Source organism: Symphodus melops (genome assembly GCF_947650265.1).
Source record: "Symphodus melops genome assembly, chromosome: 10".
In the NCBI taxonomy this organism is placed as follows: Eukaryota; Metazoa; Chordata; class Actinopteri; order Labriformes; family Labridae; genus Symphodus; species Symphodus melops.
Genome location: NC_136700.1, coordinates 11,570,844 through 11,594,490, shown reverse-complemented (window position 1 = coordinate 11,594,490; position 23,647 = coordinate 11,570,844). Strand labels below are relative to the sequence as shown.

The 23,647-nt window shown below is 45.7% G+C and overlaps 1 protein-coding gene across 1 annotated transcript in view; it reads left to right on the top strand.

The window, feature by feature from the left end:
* The first annotated feature begins 458 nt into the window (after nucleotides 1-458).
* The window catches only part of kmt2a (lysine (K)-specific methyltransferase 2A), a 38,557-nt gene continuing 15,368 nt past the window's right edge, over nucleotides 459-23,647 (top strand). The window contains exons 1-19 of the mRNA XM_079353768.1: nucleotides 459-830; nucleotides 9,885-9,957; nucleotides 10,059-13,426; nucleotides 14,310-14,487; nucleotides 15,130-15,358; nucleotides 15,481-16,232; nucleotides 16,407-16,480; nucleotides 16,607-16,846; nucleotides 16,944-17,090; nucleotides 18,765-18,863; nucleotides 18,955-19,075; nucleotides 19,181-19,294; nucleotides 19,541-19,725; nucleotides 19,919-20,095; nucleotides 20,328-20,438; nucleotides 21,204-21,277; nucleotides 22,960-23,174; nucleotides 23,284-23,378; nucleotides 23,461-23,598. Of these exons, the coding sequence (XP_079209894.1) occupies nucleotides 585-830; nucleotides 9,885-9,957; nucleotides 10,059-13,426; nucleotides 14,310-14,487; nucleotides 15,130-15,358; nucleotides 15,481-16,232; nucleotides 16,407-16,480; nucleotides 16,607-16,846; nucleotides 16,944-17,090; nucleotides 18,765-18,863; nucleotides 18,955-19,075; nucleotides 19,181-19,294; nucleotides 19,541-19,725; nucleotides 19,919-20,095; nucleotides 20,328-20,438; nucleotides 21,204-21,277; nucleotides 22,960-23,174; nucleotides 23,284-23,378; nucleotides 23,461-23,598 (6,636 nt within the window). The 5' untranslated portion in view covers nucleotides 459-584. The remainder of the gene's footprint in view (nucleotides 831-9,884; nucleotides 9,958-10,058; nucleotides 13,427-14,309; nucleotides 14,488-15,129; nucleotides 15,359-15,480; nucleotides 16,233-16,406; nucleotides 16,481-16,606; nucleotides 16,847-16,943; nucleotides 17,091-18,764; nucleotides 18,864-18,954; nucleotides 19,076-19,180; nucleotides 19,295-19,540; nucleotides 19,726-19,918; nucleotides 20,096-20,327; nucleotides 20,439-21,203; nucleotides 21,278-22,959; nucleotides 23,175-23,283; nucleotides 23,379-23,460; nucleotides 23,599-23,647) is intronic.

The window sequence follows — 23,647 nt, the reverse complement described above, 5'->3', positions numbered from 1 at the left end:
CTGAGGTATGATTGTAATGCATGCAGTCGATTGGCTGGAGATGGCCATTCTAAACAATACAGAATATTTAATTATTTTTCTGTTTTTTTTTTCTTCTCAATTTTAAAAAGAATATGTAACTTGTAAGAAGTTAGTAACATATGTGAGTGAAGGCAACCTGGTAGAAGTGGAGTACTTGAGAAGTATAATTCATAACAAAGTCCTGCCTTTATGCAGATAGGGGTGACTATTACAATGCAGTGACAGAGTTTTTCTTTCACAACAATTATTTTCTTTCAGACTTTAGAAACCACACTGAGAGACAACGTTCTTATGCTTTCTCTTGATTCAAGTGCGAGGCTCCTTTCCCGGGTAAAGCCCCTGAACCTGATTTGTCTTCAGCCATGCACAGTCTGAACAGGGGCCGCTGAGAAAATGCATTGTCGGGGTTTCTTCAGTTCCGCCCCGCAACATGCATTGTGACATGTTGGCCAGTGAGAGCGCTGCTCTGTTGTAGAGGTTGTTTATGTGGAGTGCTGGGTTAGGGTTCCGCCCACCGAGGTATCTCTGATCACAGGGGCAGACAGACAGGCAGAGAGTGTAAAATGGCGCACAGCTGTCGGTGGCGGTTCCCCGCTCGGCCCGGAGGGAGCAGCAACTCCGGTACCGGGAGGAGAGCGGGCCGGATCAGGGTTACTGCCTCTCTGCAGAATGTCTCCGGAGCCCTCCCTTACGCTGCTGGGCTCGGACCTGGATTTGATGCTGCATTACAGGTCTCCTCGGTTATCGGGAGCAACCTGCAGAAATTTCGGGATGTTTTGGGTGAATCGAGTGAGTCGAGCAGCGGGGAGGTAAGCAGAGGACCGGAGCATCAGTGGGACAGCTGCATGGTTTACTGAGGAGAGAGATGGTGGAGACACATCTTCTCCTCCTGACGTTTATACTGTTGTGAGCAAACTTGTCATTTCAAGGATGCTCAGTTAAACTTGTGAGTTGGTTTGTGTGGCCTTAAACTCTTCAGTAAGGCGCTATAACATTAGTTATAATACACTACAAACACCAAAATGGTCGTGAGTTAATCTGTCCCCCTGAAAAAGAAAGTTTTCTTCATGCTAACCTTACATCTGTTTAGATGAACCAGTGCTAGCATTAGTCTGCTATCTGAAACAAAAACAAAGCAAAACACTGCTCTTATCTCTCTTATTACACCACATAAAACACTGAACACATAGCAGAGACGTGCTGCCACTAACACACTCTTCAGTCAATTCATGTTTACTATTTAGTTATTTGACATTAGCATGATGCTTGCACAGCACCGTGAAAGTTATCGAGCTGTTATAGAATAATACATTATTTTTGCTGCTGTTTGGGTAGAATTAAAAGATCTGTGTTCATTATATTGGTGTTTCATAGCCATTGTAAAGGTTTTAAAAACTATAGGACCTTCAAAGTAGCGTGTGATATGTTTGAAAACAAGACATGTTAACTTGGAGGAGACGTGGTTTGCAACTGGCTAACGTGGACTTGTCTGCACCTTTTTGCTCCTATTTCCAAGTCTGTGCGTGTAAACGGTATAATTTGTTTGCTTATCAGGTTGTAGTGCACAGCATCTCTGTTTCCAGTGACTTGTCAAACCTTACAACGAGGTTTAGCTGTCTGGTTAGCTCGCAGGCTAACTAGGCAGCTCCCTGCCTCTCACAGCTAAAACTACACCACAATACTGCTGCCCGCAATTCATGTTAAAGTTGCACGTTTGAGGGGAAGGGTTTTTTTTTGCTTTGCACCCGGATATTGTAAACCAACATAGCGGCTTAAATCTTGGCAGCTAAAGTTTGCAAAGCTTGTACACTAAACTAAATCCATTTCCATTGCTACTCAGTGTTAAGCTAGGACAGCTACCATGCTACGCACTACGCCACGCTAGCCATCGGGGCTAATGCTGATGCATAGGAAAATGGGAGGTGGACATGTTTTCCCCCTTCTCTGCACAGCCAGTACATAGCTAGTACCAAAATAATAGCGGGGTTGTAATTCTCAGAGATGAAGGGTAAGATACAGCAACTCTCACACAAAAAATACCCCAGTGTTGAAACTAGTGATAAAAGTGTACTGATAGGATGTGGTGCTGAGAAACGAGACTTGCTGGTGACAGTGTGCATGCATGCAGGGCTGGCTACAATAACAACGAGCCCCTTCTTGACGGACCGTGTGATGTGGGGGTGTGTTCGCCTTAGCGAACTACCATCTTCCTCCTTCATGATGAGCAGCATGCGTTCATTGCAGTGGGAGTACACTGTGTGTGTGTGGATGTTTACCCACAGCTCCAGTGATCCCAGTCGTCTCAGAGAAGACGGAAACCTTCATTTAGTTGAAGCATGCTCGAATATTTTTCATGCAGTTTCTCTTTATTTCTTTTATTATAATGAATTCAAATGTGCTTAAATTTTTACACAGATTTAAAACTTTTCAATCATTACTTCGTTTCCAGACTTTATAGAATATTAAGATATATTTTTATGATGCTCTATAATAATAATTTACTTATTTCTAATCTTATTCTTATCTCATCTTATTTTTAAGAGTGACAATGTTACTCAGGATTATAGATTTTTTAAATATTTGCAGTCAGACTATACTTTAAATGCAACCAAAGCTAACTGATTTTGTTAATTTGAAAGTGCTTTTTTTGTGTGCTTACAATTCATGCTTAAAGATATGTTAGGCAAACCAAAATACATGAATTATCCCTTTAGGTTTAGATGGCAATCAAGTGTCTTCCAACTCTTTTTTTAAAGACAATGGTTGAGTTCACAACAGTGTTTGTGATGTTTCCTTCATTTATGAAGGCTACAGATGGGGTTTATGGATTTTCTTAAGGCTCAATATAAAATGAATTGGACGATTATACATTTGGAAACGTCATCCTTATAGGCAGATGTCTTTTTAAATAAGAAGAGGGGGCAGTCTGCAATGAATGGGCAGTATGTGTTTAGGCTGCCTCCATCCCCATGGATCCTGAAGTTGTGGACCCAGCATGGGGAGTTCATTGAGAAGAAAGCAGCAGAGTGCCGGTCTGGCCAGTGCAGGGTAGGATTGTTCAAGCTGACTGCAGCCTGCTGAGCTCACGGGGCAACCCTGAACAGAGCGCCAGCCGGACACTTGGCCACCCCTCCTTCCTCTTTACAGACAGAAAGACCCATATCCACTTCAGACGCACACAACCACGTCTGAGAGGCTGAGCAACTTTTCTTCTGACAGCTGCCACTTTGGAATGGATTACTAAGCCTATTGGGATGGTTTAAAAGGGCGCTTGTTGGCCGTTGCTAGCCAAATGAAGGCATTTGTTACCTTTTGTGTGTCTGGGGAATTCATTTTCTTGATTCAGCCAAATGCTTGTTTTGATGCCGGGTGCAGTCAATGTTGAGTGTTTTTTTTTTTTTGGTAAATGTGTGACCTTACCCATTTTCTATTTTTGTTCTCAATCCATTTCATTTGATCTTCTTTTATTTGTGTCTGCATCCTTTCCACTCATATCATTACCAATGTTTAACCACTCTTACAAAAGTGCAGCTGAATAGATGTATCAACCCAAATGTCTCTTTGCCTCACTGGTTTTAGCAGAAGGGGCTCCAGTCCAGCAGGTGTTTGGCCTTTTTAAATGGAAGAACCCCCCCCCCCCCCAGCTTACCCATCCCCGAGACAGCGTGTGGATTGGAGCAGGAAGCTTTGTGTCTGCTTTTATTCTGGCTCTCACAAAGTGCGGGCGGCTGAAAGAGCACAGGCAGGGATATCAAAGGGTGCAGGGTGATCCCCTCCTTCCTCCCAACGGGACAACAGTGGGAGGAGAATTAGTCACAGACCCTCCCATCCATGGCTTTATTCTAGCAGAGCAGAATGCTCTTGGAGTTGCTTGATTGGGAGAAAGGCGGCAATTGTGTTGTCTTTTGTGTGTGTGTGTGTGTGTGTGTGTGTCTTAGACTTTATGCCCCCCATTGCACTCAGGAGTAGGCGTGTCTTCTTTGTCTTTATTTTGATTAAATCCCCAATTCTTTCTGACTGCTTGGCTGTGTAGGTGTGTGTGTGTCTGTTGGTTCCTTCCAGTTTTTGTGTGTGTATGTGTGTGTGTGTGTGTGTTTGATAGTGTGAGTAGGACACCTCTCGCACGTGCCAGTCTCTCTGTTTGTCTTTGTCCATTGCCTGTCTTCCTCCCCTTCAGTGGAGGTGTAGGAAGAAGAAGGCATCTCGCCCCGGAGAGTGTGTGTTTTGGTCCCTGTGCTGTCAAGCAAATGTGAAACAGTTGCATTAAGTGTTAGGACACTTGAAAAAGACAAACAAACAAACAAATGTCCACCTTTTGCTTGGCGCTGACAGGGTTCACAAAGGGGAATTGCTGTGTAATTCACTCAAGTGGTAGAAACAATTTTTCAGTCAGTGAATAAGTCTGGACCTTCCACTTCTATGTTTTTTCTTCTTCTTCACGTTAGTCATTAACGTCACAGTGCACTGTTATTAGTAGTTGTTGAGATCTCTCCGTGGCTTTTTTGTTAATGGATGCGTCATCAGAGGCGGTCTATCGGATGATGAACTCATCACTAATTTACATTCCAGGAAGGGATGAGGCGCTTGAGTCTGAACAAGAGAAAAGCTTCCTGAAAATGTGTCGAGAAAATGTTGTTTTCACACTAAGGGGGAGAAAAGATTCTGAGGAGGTCTTTTTGGTTTGTAACCTATAAACATACTTGTGACTCAAAACTCACTAACGAAACATAACATAGGTCTTAAGTACAGTCATTTGGTTCCATCATCGAATGACTTAAATAGAATTTTTTTTTTTTTTCAGAGAACTGAGAGTTAAAAGTTAAAATCTACTTTAACCCCTGCATGAAAAAAAAAACGGGCCCCTAATCTACAGCCACATCTTTCTGAAGACAGAACAAGTCCCATCAGTTAACTAAGGGCGTCACATTTGAGTCAAAATGATACCTCAAACCAAATTCACATCCGTCCCATAACCTCGCAGGGAAAGTCCCACGTAACTCCTGAAAACCAAAGTGTTGCTTCAGAAATGAATAATATCAGTTACTGTCTCTCCGTCACGAGGAGTTTTATATCAAACCATTCCTGCGAAGTGCAGGAAGCGAAACTGCACATGTGTTGTCACGGCGAGAGGGACGGCAAATAAAGATTTTTTTTTTTTTCGGGCCCCCCCCCCCTCAACTTGAAGAGCTGAAATGGAAAAGGAGTAGCAGTGACCCTTTGCAACGCCTGCAGGCTGTAATGCAACGCTACCTTTCCAAGCTACTACAGTGTTTGTTTACATCTTGGAGTTACTTTCTTGTGCCTGGCTGCCCTACTCCTGAGCTCATGGAGAGCCTTGTGTTTCACACGCTGCTCTGTGGGCAGGAAGTGAGTGAGCAGTGACTGAGTGACTGAAAATGTGTTTGGTAGCATGGCAGTGAACGGGGATATGGAGCAAAAAAAGGGGGTTTGGTGGTGTGGAAGGGGCTTGTCATATGTGGGAGGCAAGCATCTGCACGGGCATGTAAAAAAAACAAACCCAAACCCCTTTCATCCTCCGTGCTCCCCGGAGACAACTGTGCTCCCTCTGGTCTTGATGGTGCATGTGGTCAAGATGCTGTCTCCTATTTTCTGTCCTTCTCCCACAGCCCTCCTTCTTTCCTCACCCTTGTTTGCCTGGCTGCCTAAGCGTTGCTCCCCTCCCCCGCATCCTCACTCCTTGTTCTACTTGTTTACATCCTTTGAGGAGGGGGGTGGGGGGTTGTTTTTATTTGTGTGTGTGTGTGTGTGTGTGTGTGTGTGTGGGGCTTACAGGATCAGGAGGCACACCTGCACATGTACCAAGTGTGCGTGAGCTGATGAAACAGCGCCCCTCCCCTCGTTGCCTCCAGGAAAGCATGTTGTGATGTCATTGACTGTTACTCACACTACAACGGCGAGTCATAGCTGTCCGTTGGTACTCCTCCCCCCTCCCCCCCCCCCCTTTTTTAGCTCAGCAACAACACCAACCAGGAGCAGCATCTTCTTGCTCAGAGAGAAGAGGATGCTGCTTCGATGACTAGAAGAGAGAGGGAGTGAATGGAGAAGCGTATACAGTGCAAAGACATGAGGGCTGAATGATGCTTGAATTAGTATTGCCTGCCAGGACAAACAGCAGTACAGACTGTCTGTTATTGTTGTCTGTTTACATGTAGAACAGACGCTCGTGTTTTTATTTTCCTTAAGATTGCACTATGTGTCTTTAACGACACATTTCGAGAGTAATCTCCAATTTCTTCTTACAGCCAAATGGTATTCATGAGTATACAGCATTTGTTTTCCCACCTCCTTTTATAACAGGTTGTTCTTCCTTCCTTCTGGGACTATGATTGTTGTCCTTTTAGATGGAGCGTCTCTGCAGGTCCCACATTCAGGGAGAGAATCCTTTTCATGTGTGGAGCACCCATTTATATTCACCAAAACATAACCAGCTTCATCCCTCAAGTTCTTTTTAAGTTACCTGTAAAACAAATGTGCGTAGAGCAACTTCCATCTGCATTCAGAGCCTGGAGGTTCAACCTGCACTCATGGATCTTATCTTCCACATCACAACACTACCCAGTGTTGTTGGGTACTTCTTTAGAAACCTTTCCTTCCAACTGATTTTAAAAGCACTTTCTGAAATTAGCACGTACCGTAAATTCCGGACTATAAGCCGCTACTTTTTTCTCACACTTCGAGCACTGCGGCTTCTACTCCGGTGCGGCTAATGCATGGATTTTTTATGGGGGACAATGAGCTTCTGCCGCAAAAACATTTGACTTCGTCACGTCAGATCTTAATATCAGTCATTTTGCGCTTCATGCACGCACCATCATCATGGAAAACACACGGAGAAATACATATAATGCAGCTTTCAAGTTAAAGGCGATCGACCTGGCTGTCAAAGAAGCTAATAGAGCTGCTGCACGTTAAGATGACACTGACAGCGACAACAGAGACTGAGGAAGTGAGTAATGAAGTCATTCTGAGGCAGTGAATGGATGGACTTTTTCTTGTGAAATATATTACGGTCATCTTTTTCATCAGTCGTGTTACAGACACCGTCGGCTAGGCTTCGTATTGTAACGGTTCATGTTGTAAAGTCGGTAGTTGATAATGTGTTCATAATTCCGATTATGTGGAGAGTCAGTGAATGCACCAGCGAGAACGTGTTGAGTGGCTGTATGAGAGAACGCTGGGGGAGAGAGTTGGATTGTTACGGCAAGTTATGTGTTGTTCTCTGCTGTAAACGGCGTTCTCACGGCCGACAGTGATCGGGTTATTAAAAATTATTTGAACGCTCCCGTCGTCCTTTAACGTCCGTACGGACGCTACAGTATTTGCGGATGTTACCGGTAGCCTACGTCTGTGTAAATAGCTCTTGTTATAGCGTGGACACCTGCGGCTTATAATCAAGTGCGGCTTATATATGTACAAATACATTTATTTACTTATTTTTAGCCGGTGCGGCTTATATCCAGGTGCGCTCAATAGTACGGAATTTACGGTACGTAGTGCCGTACGTAGCCTAAGTGTTGGGACTGTGAGCGTTCTGGTTTGCAGTGAGGATGTCAGAATTGTCCCTACTTTACTGCTTTTTGATATCGTGTTGCACAAATATTCAATCTTTGTTGTTTCAATGATCGATCGTATCGAAAAGCGCTGGAGCTTTGAGTTAAAGATGCACTGCACGGATTTGTGCAATTTACACTGTGTGAAGAAGTTAATTGCAATTTTTGTTAAAAAAATCTATTATAATGATATTGGATGCCTTTTGTTCAAAACTGGTATAAATATCATTTGCAGTTTTTTCTAGTATTCTACTGAAGTTAGGATTCTTATAAAGGAACATCCCTACTTTTTATTCTACAATTCATTTAGCAGACACTTTTGTCCAAAGCGACTCGCTGTACGTCAGAGTCTGACTCGCTGTTCAGCACCTTTTGGCCGTATACAGGGAAGCTGCTGTGAGCTAATCCTATATCCAATCAGCAGTCATTTATTGACAGCTGAGCTCTTAATGATGTTGATAATAAGGGATCTGCCCAAGTCTACAGTATATACAGTATATATATATATATATAAAGGTCCTAGCCAATAGCAACTCCTGAAGCCCCTTAAGGCTAAGAGTTGGCCAAAAGACCATCTAAAGTGAGAGAGTAAATTAAACATTTCAACATATGCTTTAAATTAACATCCAGCATTGTAACATCGTAGCACTGAGTGAGGCTGAACTGGTCCCCTTTTACTGTTATGGGGGTGCAGATCAGTTTCATGTGCACACAATTGCATGGGCTACACTTGGATAGCAGCTGCTTTACAAACTGGGCCAACGAGATCTTGACTGCATCCCCACACGCTGCTATAAATAAACGTGATGAAATGACATACTCACCTCCACTCTTAAACACACTCTGATTGGAAGAAGTAGAGCCACAAAGAGAGGATACTGAAGATGTTATTTATACTGAAGTGATTTCTCTGCTGCACGCCGTAAGGCTTTACTGAGGCACGATGCACTACATTTATTAGGCTATTGTCAAGAACCTCACAGTTCAATGAGATTTTGATTTGATATCGATTCAATATGGTTCAAACTCAATTTAATTATTTGCAGAGGTGACAGGAATACCCAAATGAATTAAAATGTCTTCCGATATTTGTTTAATGAGATTGATGCATTATTTGTATTTGCTTAGAACAAACTGACTCCAACATGTATTTTGAGGGGTCCTGGGGGGCTCTGAGCTGAGCTGCTATTTTCATCAAGTCATCTCGTTTCTAGGAGTGTAGCTTGATTTTTGGATTCCCTCTGTGTTCATTTCAACGAAAGTATATTTTAGAAAAAGCCACACATTTAGCCGATGTCTCAAACATACCTGGGTGGTTAAACTAAGTTCTTAGTGAGTGGGCTGCAAGCTGAGCTGCAGCTAACATCCATTTGTCAAACAGTTTCTTCTTTTGAGGATGACTGGAGTTTTCTATCACTGTTATGCTACTTGGTTCCACATTTGTTTCTCTTTTATAGAAGACAAACTTGTATTCAGCAGCTGCTCAGTAATGCTTTGAGCGTTTCTAATCAAGTGTACACTTCAGCCAAAAAGCGGCAGAGTAACTGGTTGGTGTTTCCTCTCTGCTTTATAGGCCTTTTTGAACTTCTGGACTTAAAGATCACCGTAACATGAGCCCTGAAGCTAACTTGTTCTGGATGTTTCAGACATTTAGTATAGGTTTTTAAAGTTGCAAAAAGACTGGTTTTTAGTTTTGCATTGTTTAAACGCAAAACATTTTATTTTTGAAGAACTAAGGAACAAAATCCTTGCAGCATGGAAAAGGTTACCAAATGTGCAAAAGTCCTTCCATGTCTTTTAAAGTTAAGCTGAGACTGATGAAAAGATGTAGCGCATAATGAGCATTATAGCCTAACATAGCTGCTCACTTGGTGATGGACTGTCGACCTCTTTTCCGCTCGTGTTTTCTTCGCTTTGTCTTTCTACATGAAGACTAAGATTTGATTGTCTGCAATACACATTGCCTGTTGTGGTTTGAGCCTTCTCAAACTGCAGGCGTGTTTATACCGACAAAATAAAGAAGCATGAGAGCATCAGAGTAAGCTGACAGGCAGAAGGGAGATCGAGGACATCATTATAGCCTTGAAGCCTGAGCCTTCATCTGAGTCTTCAAAAATGACTCAAGTGTTGCACATCTAGGCCAACTGACAATTATGTACAATGATGGATGCTGTAAATTTGACCTTTTAACCAACCATTGCCTCTTCACTGCATTACAGTTGTAATTTAATTTGCAATTGTGTGGTCACAAAATGTTGATTCGTTTTCTCTCTTTGTTTTTCTTTTTTTTAGGACGAAGCTTTTAGAGGATTCAGAACAGTTACTGAGCAGAAAAGAATACAGAGCCCTTCAACAACCTCTTCAGGTAAAGTTTCTTCAAAATGACTCTCCACTTTACTTTTGTCTTAAAGTGCCACTATCTAAATCTTCCATGATTACTAAAGGTTCTCTGGTTTTTATTTATAGGTCCAGCACTGCAGGAGAAGAAACCCAGAGGCCGTCCTCCAAGAGCCTTCACTATCCAGAAAGCTGCTGCAAGTCTACCTTCCCCTCCCTCCATTCCTTCCCCCACACAGGCCAAACCTGAGGGTCCTGAAAGGCCAGCTGAGAAGGTGAAAAGGCTGCCTGGGAGGCCACCTGGCACCGGAGAAAAGAGAAGAGGCCGACCCCCGTCCTCAAGTAGCAAAAAAAGTTGGACTACAGTCAGCCATGCAGCAGGGGAAGGCGGTAGACTGGCTGGGTCTGAGCTGGGCATGGACACAGAGGACAATGACAGAAAGGGTGTCAAGAGGACGGCCCCCGGCTCTGCTCAGCCACACAGCACTGATGCAAAGCTTTCCAAAGGTGGGCGGGGTGAATCCAGAGTTGCCAACCTGAAAAGGTTACAAGTGACTAAACTCGCCCCTCTCAAGTCACGACTCAAGACATTGCCTGGTGTACCCCGACGCAGACGTGGGCGACCTCCCTCAGCTGAGCGTCTCAAAGCTGAGGCGGCAGCAGCTGCTGCTGCGCAGCTCTCTTCTTCCATTGAATGCGGGGATGGTAAACATAAGGTCTATAGGGATAGAGGCCCAGAACCACACACTCCCCAGCCTATGCTGAGGAACGTGGATGATGCTGAGGACCAGGACTCTGCCGATCCACCTGCATCCCCGTGCCCCTCCAAGTCTGGCAGAACAGTGGGCCTTCGAAAAAGCCCCCGCCATAGGAAGCCTGTCAGAATTGTCCCCTCATCCAAACGCACTGATGCGACCATCGCCAAACAGTTGCTGCAGCGTGCAAAGAAAGGAGCGCAGAAAAGGCTGGAGAAGGAGGCCGGGGCCATTGGAGGGAGTGGGTCAGGAACGGCTGAGGCTGGCATCAGGAAGACCCAACTAAAAAACATTAGGCAGTTCATCATGCCAGTCGTGAGCACCGTCTCCCTTCGCATCATCAAAACCCCCAAACGCTTCATTGAAGACGAGGGCAGCTTTGGAACTCCTACGCCGCATATGAAGATAGCGCGGTTAGAGGCAACGCCCTCCTCTGTGTCCACACCCACCCAGCCCACATCCACCACCTCTTCTTCCCCTGCCCCTTTACTGGCCTCCTCTACACCCGCTATTACCAATACTGGCACCGCTGCTCCTGTAGACTCCCTCCCCACTCCTCCACCTCCTGTCCCAACTCCCAGCGCTCCATCAACCGCAGCCAACCTGCTCAACAGCAGCACAAACAGCGCTAACGCCAACGGGCGATTCAGCAGCAGCGCAGCGTCTTGTGGCTCGAGCGCCGTGTCGCAGCACTCCTCCCAGCTCTCCTCCGCAGAGTCCTCCAGGTCCAGCAGCCCCAGCTTGGATGACTCATCGTGCGACTCCCAGGCTTCAGAGGCCACACAGGCTTTGTCGGAGCCAGAGGATCACTCTCCATCCTCGCAGGGAGAGAGGGAGTCCAACCTGTTGCACAGCTCGCGGCCTCCCACGCCTCCCTCTGAGCCGGAGCCGGAGCGCGTGTTGGCGGACTTGACTTCGCGTGGCCGCAGAGGACAGGGCGTCGGCCGGGGAAGTCAGAGCCAGAGGGTTAGAGAAGCTGCCGGGGCTAAGAAGCCCATCATCAGCCCGCCAACAGGAGTGCTGCTGTCCCCCTCGACACTTGTGAATTCCCAACAGGCTTCATCGACAGCCTCCTCCTCTTCTTCGCCTCCGCCTCCTCCTCTCCACTCCCCTCCACAGCCTCTACAGTCGGCTTCCTCCAATGCAGCTGCCATCAGTGAACACCACCCTCAGTCACCCTGGATGTCTCACCCGATCCCTCCGTTCCTGTCTGGACCGTCAGTTCTGTCCAGCTTGTCGGACAAGCGAAGCCGCTCGATTCTAAGAGAGCCGACTTTTCGCTGGACGTCCCTGTCCCACCCTGAACATCAGTACTTTTCCTCAGCTAAATACGCCAAGGAGGGCCTAATTCGCAAGCCTATATTTGACAACTTCCGTCCTCCCCCTCTCACGGCGGAGGATGTGGGGCTGTTGCCACAAGGTGTGGGCGGAGCAGGCGGAGCTTCTCCGGTTTCCTTCCCCGCCCAAAGCGGCGGAGCAGGCACGGGAACTCGTCTGTTTTCCCCTCTTCACAGCCACAGCCACCACCAACATCCCTCCTCATCCCGCTTTGACGCCACACTCCAGAAGCGCAGCCCCTTGCTCCGTGCTCCCCGGTTCACCCCCAGCGAGGCCCACTCTCGGATATTCGAGTCCGTGACCCTGCATTCGTCTTCTGGAAGCAGCCCTGGCTCTCTCTCCCCGCACCAGACGTCCTCGAGTTCCAGCAGAGCGCTGCGGCGCAGGAGGAGACTAGTGTCTGTGACATTACGTGGCAACCCACGGTCTCCTTCCCACTCAATGACCAGACGCAGCAGCCAAGTAGGTCAGATATCCATAGGGAAAGGGTCCTCTGAGATGTCTGTGCTGACCGGCTCCGTCTCCAATAGTAACTCCAGCTCTTTGCCGGGGGTTTCCGCAAGTCCACTCGCCACTAGTGCCTTAACTCCTGCCTCTTTCAGCACCTTCTCCACTGTTTCCCGGGCTCTGTCCTCACAAGGGACGACTGAGAGCAGGAGGGGATCTTCTGGAAACCCTCCTCCTTTGTCCACCACGTCCTCCTCGTCCTCCCCACTTTTCCCCCTATTTCCTTCCAGTGCACAGGACACGGGGCGAGGAGCTGGGAAAGGAGGTAAGGAGAAATGCCTGTCAGTTCCCCAGGAATCTGCGCCGAAAGAAAAAGAAAGGGACTCTGAGAAGAACAGAGAGAAGGAGAAGGAGAACAAGAGGGAGGGGAGGAAGGAGTTGGAGAAAAGGAGCAAAGTTTCGACACCGGATGGCTCCCCGAATGCGGCTTCTGCTCTGTTTTCCGTGGATGGGAGGGACTCCGAAGATACTCTGATAACTCTCGCTCCAAAAAAGACTCCAGGTAGAAAAAAATCCACATCCGTCGACACAGTCTCCGAGACCGTGTCCTCAGAGTTGCGCGGAATCCATCCCGCTGTGCCCCTTTCCGCCGTACCCCTTTCTCTCGCTAAGGGCCGTTTAGCTAAGAAGGGTAGACCCTCGGAGAAAGGAGTAGAGATTGAGGATGGGGAAAAGGAGAAGGAGAAGCAAAGCGCTCCTAGCCAGCAGACTGCAAACCTTCCAGGGCAGCCAGGCAGACAACAGCTCCCTGTCGCCTCTCTTGGACCAGTGTTGGAGCATGCAGAGAAACAGCCGGTGACAGACAAGCGGGTAGTTGGACTATTAAAGAAAGCCAAGGCACAACTCTTCGAGATCAAGAAGAGTAAGCTAAAGCCTGCAGACCAGACCAAGGTTCAGGTCAGTTTTCACTTCAGAACATGTTCTCAAAGACATGACAGATGTATACCTGCTTCTCTCACTTTCATCGTGTAGCCAAAGCGATAAATACTTAGACGTGTTTTCAGTTCACCTACATAAAGCCACTTCATCTCTGTTGGATTTATAATGTGTAGCTTACAAAGTAAGGAATCTATTGAAGTCGAAGCTGCATCTCCAGCATGCGAGATCCTTCATGGAAGAGTGACCTTGAGTGTGAGAAAAATGTACAAAATGAGCTTACCCACAACTCTGCAGAACCGACAGTAAGGTACCAGATTCACGGTGAAGCCCAACCTGCCTAAATGAGTAATGCGTTGAGGTTTAAAATGACTGACATTATAAGAACCGTGGTAGCTGGTGGGTAAGCGACTTTGACAAGATGCTATGAATATTTTCTGTTTGTACTCAATGTGAAACTTCATAAGGGGAAAGTCCCATACAGAGGGTTACTCAAGGGGAATTCTGTTCGCCTCATCCATTATGCAGAAAGCAGCGCTGGCTGTGCTTTTCAAAGTGTTGTGTTTGGAGCGGAGGAGCTCCTCTGTTCTTCTGCTCTTAATCTAAAGATTAGATGTTGAAAGGCGTTCATTGAACAATTTCAAGGAAAAAAAAAAAAAAAAAGAAGACAAAAAATCAAACTCTCAGTTGAACTCATCGGAGCAGCAGCCACCTGATTTAAGCCGGCACATTTACATATGCACTTTTTATCCTTCATGTCCTTACGGGCCAGCGACCAGAAGTTTCTTGCGAAAGATGCAAATCCAAACAATGTAACAAAATGTTGGCACCATTTAATTTTTTATTGTTATTATGATGGTTGTCTTCAAAGTCCGTGTCTGTCTTTATGTTTAATACTAACCAGGGTCAAGAGAGCGACTCGTCGGAGACCTCTGTCCGCGGTCCACGCATCAAGCATGTATGTCGCCGTGCAGCCGTGGCTCTCGGTCGTAACCGGGCGGTGTTCCCTGACGACATGCCCACACTTAGTGCCTTGCCTTGGGAGGAGAGAGAGAAGATCCTATCTTCCATGGGGAATGACGGTGAGAGCTTATTTCACGAGAACCGTGCGAGGATAACAACGTCAGGGTGAAGCTGTAAAGGTTTATCAACTCGCGCATGTTGATGAAAGTGAACAATATAACACAGGCCTGGCATCGCTATAAAGTCGAATACATTTTTAAAGTGTTGCCAGATAGTATCGCTCAAAGGTCACTCAGACAAACGTGATCTTGTCTTTTTAACTTGAGCGTTTAACTGATTGCGAAAACAGGAAATATCAAAACCATAAAGACATCCTGATTCTGAGCAGGGACTTGGTTCGCACAGCTTGAATTATATGTAATGGAAGGTTAATGTCTTTATTGATGTAAAGAACTGTTATTGACGTGCAGAATAGTCTGGGTTGATGTTCGCAACACAAAATCTCTGCACGCCCAGGAAGAGTTCTGCAGGACGCAGTGATGACAGACTAATAACATGAGCAGAGAAATCTCCCATCAAGGAGTGCTTAAGGACACAGTGTAGTGATGAAGGCCAAAGCAGAGCTCGCCTTCCCCATTCCTGCTATGTTAGCTGCCGTATGACTTGAGTTATCGAATATCTTCATTATGATTTTCAAAAATCATCATTTTTAACTGTACTTAATTTATGATGACTATTTACATTTCTGTATCTCTCGACAGACAAGTCATCGGTAGCAGGCTCCGAGGAGGCGGAGCCTCAGTCCCCTCCCATAAAGCCACGCGAGACACGGCAGAAGGCCGTTCAAGAAGCTCCTCCCAAGAAGGGTCGTCGGTCGCGTCGCTGTGGTCAGTGCTCAGGATGTCAAGTTCCAGAAGACTGTGGGGTCTGCACCAACTGTCTGGACAAGCCGAAATTTGGAGGGCGAAACATTAAAAAGCAATGCTGCAAGTGAGTATCAGCTGTTGAGGTGGCGGTCTCAATAAATGATTGATTTATATTGTGAACAAGTTTATTATTTTTAAAGAAAGAAACACACGTTTTGATGGTCTCTGTTTCTTACTTCCTTACAGGATGAGAAAGTGTCAGAATTTGCAGTGGATGCCCTCAAAGATGTTTCTTCAAAAGCAGGGCAAAGGCAAGAAAGACAAGAAAAAGAACAAGCTGTCTGAGAAGAAAGAGGGTCTCAATTTGGTCAAAGGACCGACCTCAGAGCCTGGACCTAAATCCTCTCCCGCACCCCCTAAGGAGGAGCCTCCCCGCAAAAAGAGCGACACACCGCCGCTCAAGTTGGCAGACGATAAGTCAAGACAGCAGCAGCCTTCGTCAAAGCAGTCATCTCCAGCCCTCGCGTCCTCCCCTGCCCCACTTGAACCCGCGCAGGCCCCCAGTGCAACCACAACACCGAGCCCGTCTCCGGTCCCGACACCAGACACCAAACAGCCCTCTGTCACAGGCAGCATCACCAGCAAGAAGGGACACAAAGTACAGCCCTCTGTACCACCGACATCCTCCTCCTCCTCCTCCTCATCCTCGTCCTCCTCTTCCTCCTCATCCACTTCTTCATCTTCCTCGTCCTCTTCATCGTCCTCCCCCTCGTCTTCAGCGCAGAATTCCCCGACCCAGTCTACACAATCTCATCATCAACCGTCACAGCAGCAGCAGCAACAGCAACAACAACAACAACAACAACAACGGCCTCTTCCGAGTCAGGCACCTTCCAAAAAAGACGCTTCACCCAAGATTTCTCTGAGCGAACCCAAGAAGAAGCCCCAGCAGCACTCGATGCAACAGCAAAGCTCAACTCCTACCACTTCAGACACGGGTGAGAATGACTTTGAAAGACCGCTTGAAAGTTCTAAGAAGAGCGATGTTAAATGTAGCATGCTATTGTGCATGCTAAGACAAGGCTGTAAGTGCTCAAAATAAGCAATAACAGTCGGTAAAAGTAAATCTTAATTGTTGTTTAAATGAGTGATTCCCTTTTCGTTTCCCACAGCTGAATCAAAACAGTTAAAGAAACCAGCTCCTCGCTCGGTTCCTCCAACTCCCAAACTGAGAGCAAAAGATAAGGTAAGAAGAAGTCAATGTGAGGCTTTTTCCCGAAGATTAGTTTTTTTTTTTTTTTTTTTTTTTTTTGTAATCCTCGTGATTCAATGAAATATTTTTGATGTCTAAAAGTTTCCCTCCTCGTGTCAGCAGCCACTGACCACGAAACCTCTCAGCAGCAGTACTTTAAACTGGCTGAGCACTCCCTCGACTAGGGGCCAGACCAAGTCCAGAGCGCCCTGCGACGGAGTGCATCGTATCAGAGTGGATTTCAAGAGGGACCATGATGTTGAGAAGGTGTGGGAGGCTGGCGGCCTCAGCCTGCTCACCTCCGTGCCTGTCACACCGAGGGTGCTCTGCTTCTTATGTGCAAGCAGTGGCAATGTCGAGGTACAGAAAAGAACGGGTCATTGTTTTCCAAAAAGGTTTTTAGACCGAATTCAAATTCGAGTTGACAGTATCCTCTCCTCTTCCTGGCTGCCTGTAGTTCGTCTTCTGCCAGGTGTGCTGTGAACCCTTCCACCTGTTTTGCCTCGGGGAGTCAGAGCGCCCTCTCCAGGAGCAGTTTGAGAACTGGTGTTGTAGAAGGTGCAGATTCTGCCAGGCCTGTGGACGCCAGCATCAGAAAACTAAAGTACGTCATTCAGTCCATTTAAAAGCCTTCCACAGACGAAGCTTTGACTGACAGTGAGTTAATACTTCCTTTGAGAGACTGTCACTTTTCTGCCTTTAAGCTTAACGATTAAGCACGTCATCAGCTTCTTGGATTCCTCCCATGATTTAATCATTCAACTCAAGTCTTTTATATCTGCATGGTGTGATTGAACGGCTGTCAAGGATTATGCACAAACGCATAAATGTTTTAAAAAACAAATCAAACAGATTGTCAGATTGTTTTGTCCTGTTGGCACAGTAACATTTAACATGTTTTTATTGGTTCGTAAAAATCAGACAGACTTTGATTTAAAACACAAAAACAAATCTCTACACAAAATCACAAAGTCCAGTCTTACACGTTCCAGCCTTTATCTGCGGCTAAAGGACGTCGTCAGCAGTAGGCAGCCTCTGGGACTCTCAGATTTAGAATCTGGCCTTGAAAGCCTGAAAGAAGAGGCCACTGAAATTTCAAAACTGCAGCTGGTGGATCATATCGTGCACAATCTGAAATCCATTGAAAACATTTTCTGTTTGCTCAAAGTTTGTCAAAGAATATTCTTTTAAGTTCGATATGACCAGGTGTGATCGTCAAAGACGGGCAGCAGCACAGCGAACAATGAGCAGCCATGCGTACTCATATAATACAAGACCTTACATTTCAAACACATTGAAAACACATGAAATAAGGAAATAAACCAGCAAATGTTTTCAGGATCAACCACATTCATATCAGACATATCTGCAGCCCGATGTGCTCGCCTACGAGTCTTATAAAATCCCCTAAAAGCCTCCAGTAAGAGCAGCTCATTAAGTTTCACTTTCTTACCAATAAAGGCAGCGGCAAACTTAAATGCCTTTTTACTCCCCAATGTAATGGACTTACTTCCTGGAAGACTTTTACTTGGCAGATTTTTTTTTTTCTTGAAATTTAGAGGACTGCAGCTCTCAGAGATTCTATTGTGGACTCTGTATGCCTCCAATTGGGCCGGTAATCAGGGGCGAGGGAGAGACAGGAATGACATGAGTGACAGTAGCCACTGGTCAGATTTGAATCCAGAACCGTGGCTAGTGACCGCCTTTGAGGACTACTGTCTCTGTACATAAGGCACACAAACTAACCTCTAGGCCACCGGCACCACCTTTCTTATACACTGTCAGGCACAAAGTTACCTTTCATGTACTGTGACCAACATAGAATAAAAAAGGAAAACAGTCGTTTATTATGTTGGCCTTTTATCTTTAGCATTGGAGTGTGGTGTTTCAGTTGTAAATGAAAAAACAAGGCTTGTAGCATAGATGTGTGTGTGTGTGTGTGTGTGTTGTTAAGCTAACTGTGTTGACCCAAAGCCACAGGAAACGACTCCAGCAATTACCACTAAGGTTGCTCTAGAGAGCATGAGAGCAATTCTTGGAAGGTTTTATGGAGCTCCAAACTCTTCCATGCACTGCCCTGAAAGACTGTAATGTTCCTCCAGACACGAGACCGTCTGTGACACATGTTGCCTTACTTGTTCTGAACAGAACAGAACCGAGTTGACCTGTTGATTATTCAGCATGAGCTTTCCTTTTCTCAAATTACCCTCATTGGATATTTAAACCGCCTTCCTTTTATTTTCTCCGCTAACACCACTGCTGGCCTTTGTTTCTGTAGCAGCAGCTGCTAGAGTGTGATAAGTGCCGAAACAGCTATCACCCGGAGTGCCTGGGTCCCAACCACCCCACCAGACCCACCAAGAAGAAGAGAGTCTGGGTACGGACACGCTCTACTCTAACTCTTTCCTTTGTGTTACTCTCACACCTTTTGGTACCTTGTTTCTCTTAACTCGTTTTTTTAACCCCAGGTTTGCACCAAGTGTGTGCGCTGTAAGAGTTGCGGAGCCACTAAACCTGGGAAGTCCTCGGATGCCCAGTGGTCACATGACTTCTCCATGTGCCATGACTGTGCCAAACTTTTTGCGAAAGGTGAGCGAGAAGCACGTGGAGCTCTGGTATTCATTGTGGGACTGAAGAAGAAGAAGAAGAATTTCTGAAGATATTGACTTGTTGTGTTGCCGTGCTCTTACTTAGGTAACTTCTGCCCGTTATGTGATAAGTGCTATGATGATGACGACTACGATAGCAAGATGATGGAGTGTGGGCATTGCAACCACTGGGTTCATGCTAAGTGTGAGAATCTGACCGGTAAGTAGGCCTGGAAAAAAGCCAGGTAAAAGGTCATTTTAAGCACAAATTACCTGCAAGTTCTTTGTCCGTAGAGTGCTGTACACAGTTATATCAGAACACGCCATACTCAATCTGTGTTGTAAGTTGTCAGTGTCTGTGATGCCGACTGACAGGCCGTCCTGTACACACTGTCATGTTGACGAGAGGCACAGAAACCTAATAATGGGAGCAGTAATGACCCGTCATCTCCTGCCTGTCACCCAGATGAAATGTACGAGCTGCTCTCAAAGCTGCCGGAGAGCGTCGCCTACACGTGTACCAAATGTACCAACCGCCATCCAGCCGAGTGGAGGACGGCTCTGGAGAGGGAGCTTCAGGGCTGCGTTCGCCACGTTCTCACTGCACTGCTCAACTCGCGCACATCGTCACACCTGCTACGCTACAGACAGGTTTGACACACCGATGATGCTCCTTCCATAGTTTCCTGTTTTATCTATTGAAGATTTTTTTGTATAGTTTCAGTATCACGTCATTGTCGTTCATTCTTACAGTCTTTTATATATTGCGCCGAAATAATTTAAGCTCGGACACATTAAGTTCTTAAACTTAACCTGGGGTGTAACTCTCTTAACTTCGGCGCAGGCGGTGAAGCCTCCAGAGCTGAACCCAGAGACAGAGGAGAGTCTTCCATCCCGTCGTTCACCAGAGGGCCCCGATCCTCCAGTCCTGACAGAAGTCACCCCCACACCCCCCACTGACTCTCCTCCAGACCTGGAGTCGGTGGAGAAAAAGATGGATCAAGGCCGTTACAATTCAGTGGTAAGTGCGTTGTCTTTGGAGTAGCATCTATATTTAGAATGAAACAACTTGTCTGTTTTCTCATTTTAAATGTGCCCTGGTGTCTCGAATCTGCAGCTGTATCACACCCATATATAACGGAGAGACAGCTACTGTGATGAATGTACTGTAATGTTTATGTTTGTTTACCAGCAATTCACTGTATTATTAATTCATCTTTGAACGCGTCCGTCTCATTACACTCCTCCCTCAGCTGGAGTTTAGCGATGATATTGTGCGGATCATTCAGGCGGCCATCAACAGTGACGGGGGCCAACCTGAGAGCAGGAAAGCAAACAGCATGGTCAAGTCCTTCTTCATCCGGGTAAGAACTTCTGACAGGCTCTGGACCTGATGGACCATCCAGCCAATTTTATATTCCAGCCTCAAACTTTGAAGGCTTTATTCTTATTGTTGTTGAGTTTCGACCTGCTTGTTTGCTGGATTTTATCCCGTCTTTGTCTTTAAAACCAACAGCAGAATTATCCACAAAGCCTCCAGAAAGAAATAGAAAAAAAAAAACAGTAACGCAGAAAGAAGTTTTAATGTTAAAAAATGTTGTCTTGATGACCTTAAGCTGACAAAGGATTTGGGGAGAAGTGAAGTGGTTGCACATTAGCTCACCTTATTTCTCTGATAACTAAATGACTGTTTATTTAGAGTCCTGAAACCAAGAGAAAAACGCTGTGTTGATACCCGAGGATGACAAAAATCCTTCGTCTGACTAAAACATGTAGAAGAGCAAAATAGATCAAGATCAAGGTCGCGTCACTTGAAACTTTGAGAATCTTTCAAGCTGGGGAAAATGTAATGCCAAGCCCTTCTCCAACAGTCTCTACAAAGAAAAGAATTGAATTATGGGATGGTACCTCTTTGTTTGATGGACAAGTCATGTTGTGATTTTGAACTGACACAATATTTTATAGACTGTTTAAATCGTTGTTCTCACTCAGGTAAAAAAACAAACAAACAGGTAATTGATGAAACTCACCTATTGAGGAAAAACTCCATCTTTAACCACCATTCTAATCAGAGGGTTAACTCTTTCAGTGACCAGTTAACTTATGTCATTGAATGTTTTCTGTTTCAGCAAATGGACCGAATATTCCCGTGGTTCAAAGTGAAAGAGTCAAGTTTCTGGGAAAGGCAAAACGTCTCTGCAAAGTGAGTATGTGTGAGGTTGTAGCGATTTACAAACTGCTCAGTGTACGCGTTGGCCTAAACTTCTCTGATGGATTTATTCATGTTAAGTAAGTGATTGTTAAACTCATTCCACTAGCTTCTAGATAAGTTAGCAGTGATCTTTTGATTATTATTTTTTTCCCCCTAAACTTGCTGTTCAACTTATTATATAATCGTGTAACATGAACCGGACCGTAGAAAAGTCAGGCAGTTTAAAGAAAACTCCAAGTCTGTAATTAAAATGACAGACGAGTAAGATGTGGTTTGTCTGGGAGTCATTGCACCATCGTCTGAATGCAAGAGCCAGCAGTGGAATAATATTTATAACAAATGTGTGTGCTGATTTCCCACAAACCTCTGAGTAAAAATAGTGGAAATAACAGCCAAGGGGCAAGATCAGGATCTCTTTACAGTCCTTTTATCTTCTCGTGTGGTTAATATGTTAGATGATCTTATTTGGAGATCACAACTTCACCACTTTCTCTGCTATGACTTTAGTGATCAAACAAGACTTCTTTAATGAATGAGGAAATCTGTGACTAAGTAGAGAAGATCCAGGACATACTGTACTTTACTGTCACTCTACACTCACTAGACCACTCACCCTTCGTTAAAGGCACAAGTGAATAATACAAGTATTCTTAAACCTTTTATACAGTTTCTCTGGTGAACTGCTGAGCAAAGATTTTTCCCCAAAATAACCCAGAACATCATTAGCCCTTTTCAGACGGCTTTCTCCTCCAAATGAGCTTTAACAAAGACAGCTCTGCTCAAACCGTCCTGCCTGTGGAACTGCCATAAAAAACGGTAGCCCTTCATACTGTTACCATAATGCCTCCAAAACATTCAGACTTAAGGCGAAACATCACAGGGGTGTAAATATTGCAGCACGAGACAACAGTCTGGACAGAGCTATTGACGGGTTGTTTAGATATCCACTAAGTAGATCACTTTGTCAACATCTCTCAGAAGTTATTCCGACCTTTTTGGGGGGGGGGGGGGGCTCCAGCCTCCAGCCTCCAGCCTCCAGCCTCCCCGGCTCCCTCTATCTCCGCCCCTGCTGCCTCCACTCTTACCAGTGTCAACATTTCACATGATGACTCTTCAGTACATCACAGTGGCCTCATTGCGGTTTGCTCGTCGGACTGCCCTGATTCGTTATTTATCGGTGCTCCAGTACATCCTGATGATGATGATGTGGTCATCGTTGGCTGGATGCCCATTAGGATGAGTCATTAAGGATGATACTTCACATCAGCTTGGCTTCGATTGGAAAAACCCATTCGGGCAAAGCGTCTGGACTTGATGGTTTATTATTTAAGGTCACTGCTCACTTAATGCACATAGTGTTGAAGGAATGAACACCCTTTTGTTTGATCATCACAACTGTCTTTTAACTTTCTCAGTTTGGAAAGGAAAAACGCCCAGTGCATGTATGCGCTGTGAAAACAATCATAACCACACAGACTACACCCAGAATCGTCTTCTTGGGTGCTTTTTTAATTTCCTGCAGTCTCACTAAAGTTCCAAATCTAACCGAGACTTGTGTTGGATTTTAACGATGGTTGCATCACCCGGGTTTTTGGAAATCGTACAAAGACAACTTCAAATTGTATCCAACCGTTCTCTGTTCTAATCATTGTGCCCCTCTGTTGTTTCCCCAGTAGTGGGCTCCTCCCAAACGCTGTGCTGCCTCCGTCCCTAGACCACAACTACGCCCAGTGGCAGGAGACACAAGAGCTCTCTCGTGCAGAGCTACCCCACCTCATGAAAAAGATCATCCCAGCTCCTCAACCCAAGAACCCAGGCGAACCGGATTCTCCAGCCTCCCCTCCTCCGCTCCCTCCATCTCTGCCCCCGCCGCCCCCACTCCTACCTGGTACGGAAGTCTGTAAATAAAAATAAAAATAAGTGCACCTGGCACACTTTTCTACACCTCCTGTCCCCTTCTCATTAAATAATTTTTTCCCCTAATGCCTTTTCTTCAGATCGGGAAGACAGCCCCGAGCTCCCTCTCCCACCCGGCATCAGTGATAACAGACAGTGTGTTCTGTGTCTAAAGTATGGAGATGAGAACACCAATGTGAGTCAGAAACTGCTAAGCTTCTCTTCACCACATTTCAAGAAAGTCTCAGTATCATATGTAACGTGGCCGTTTGTTTCAGGAGGGAGGAAGGCTGCTGTACATCGGTCAGAACGAGTGGACTCACGTGAACTGTGCCCTGTGGTCTGCCGAGGTGTTTGAGGACGACGATGGCGCTCTCAAGAACGTTCACATGGCTGTGCTCAGGGGAAAACAGCTGGTGAGACGTTCTGTCCCGTCACATGTTCCCACTTTGTTCCCACGTCGTT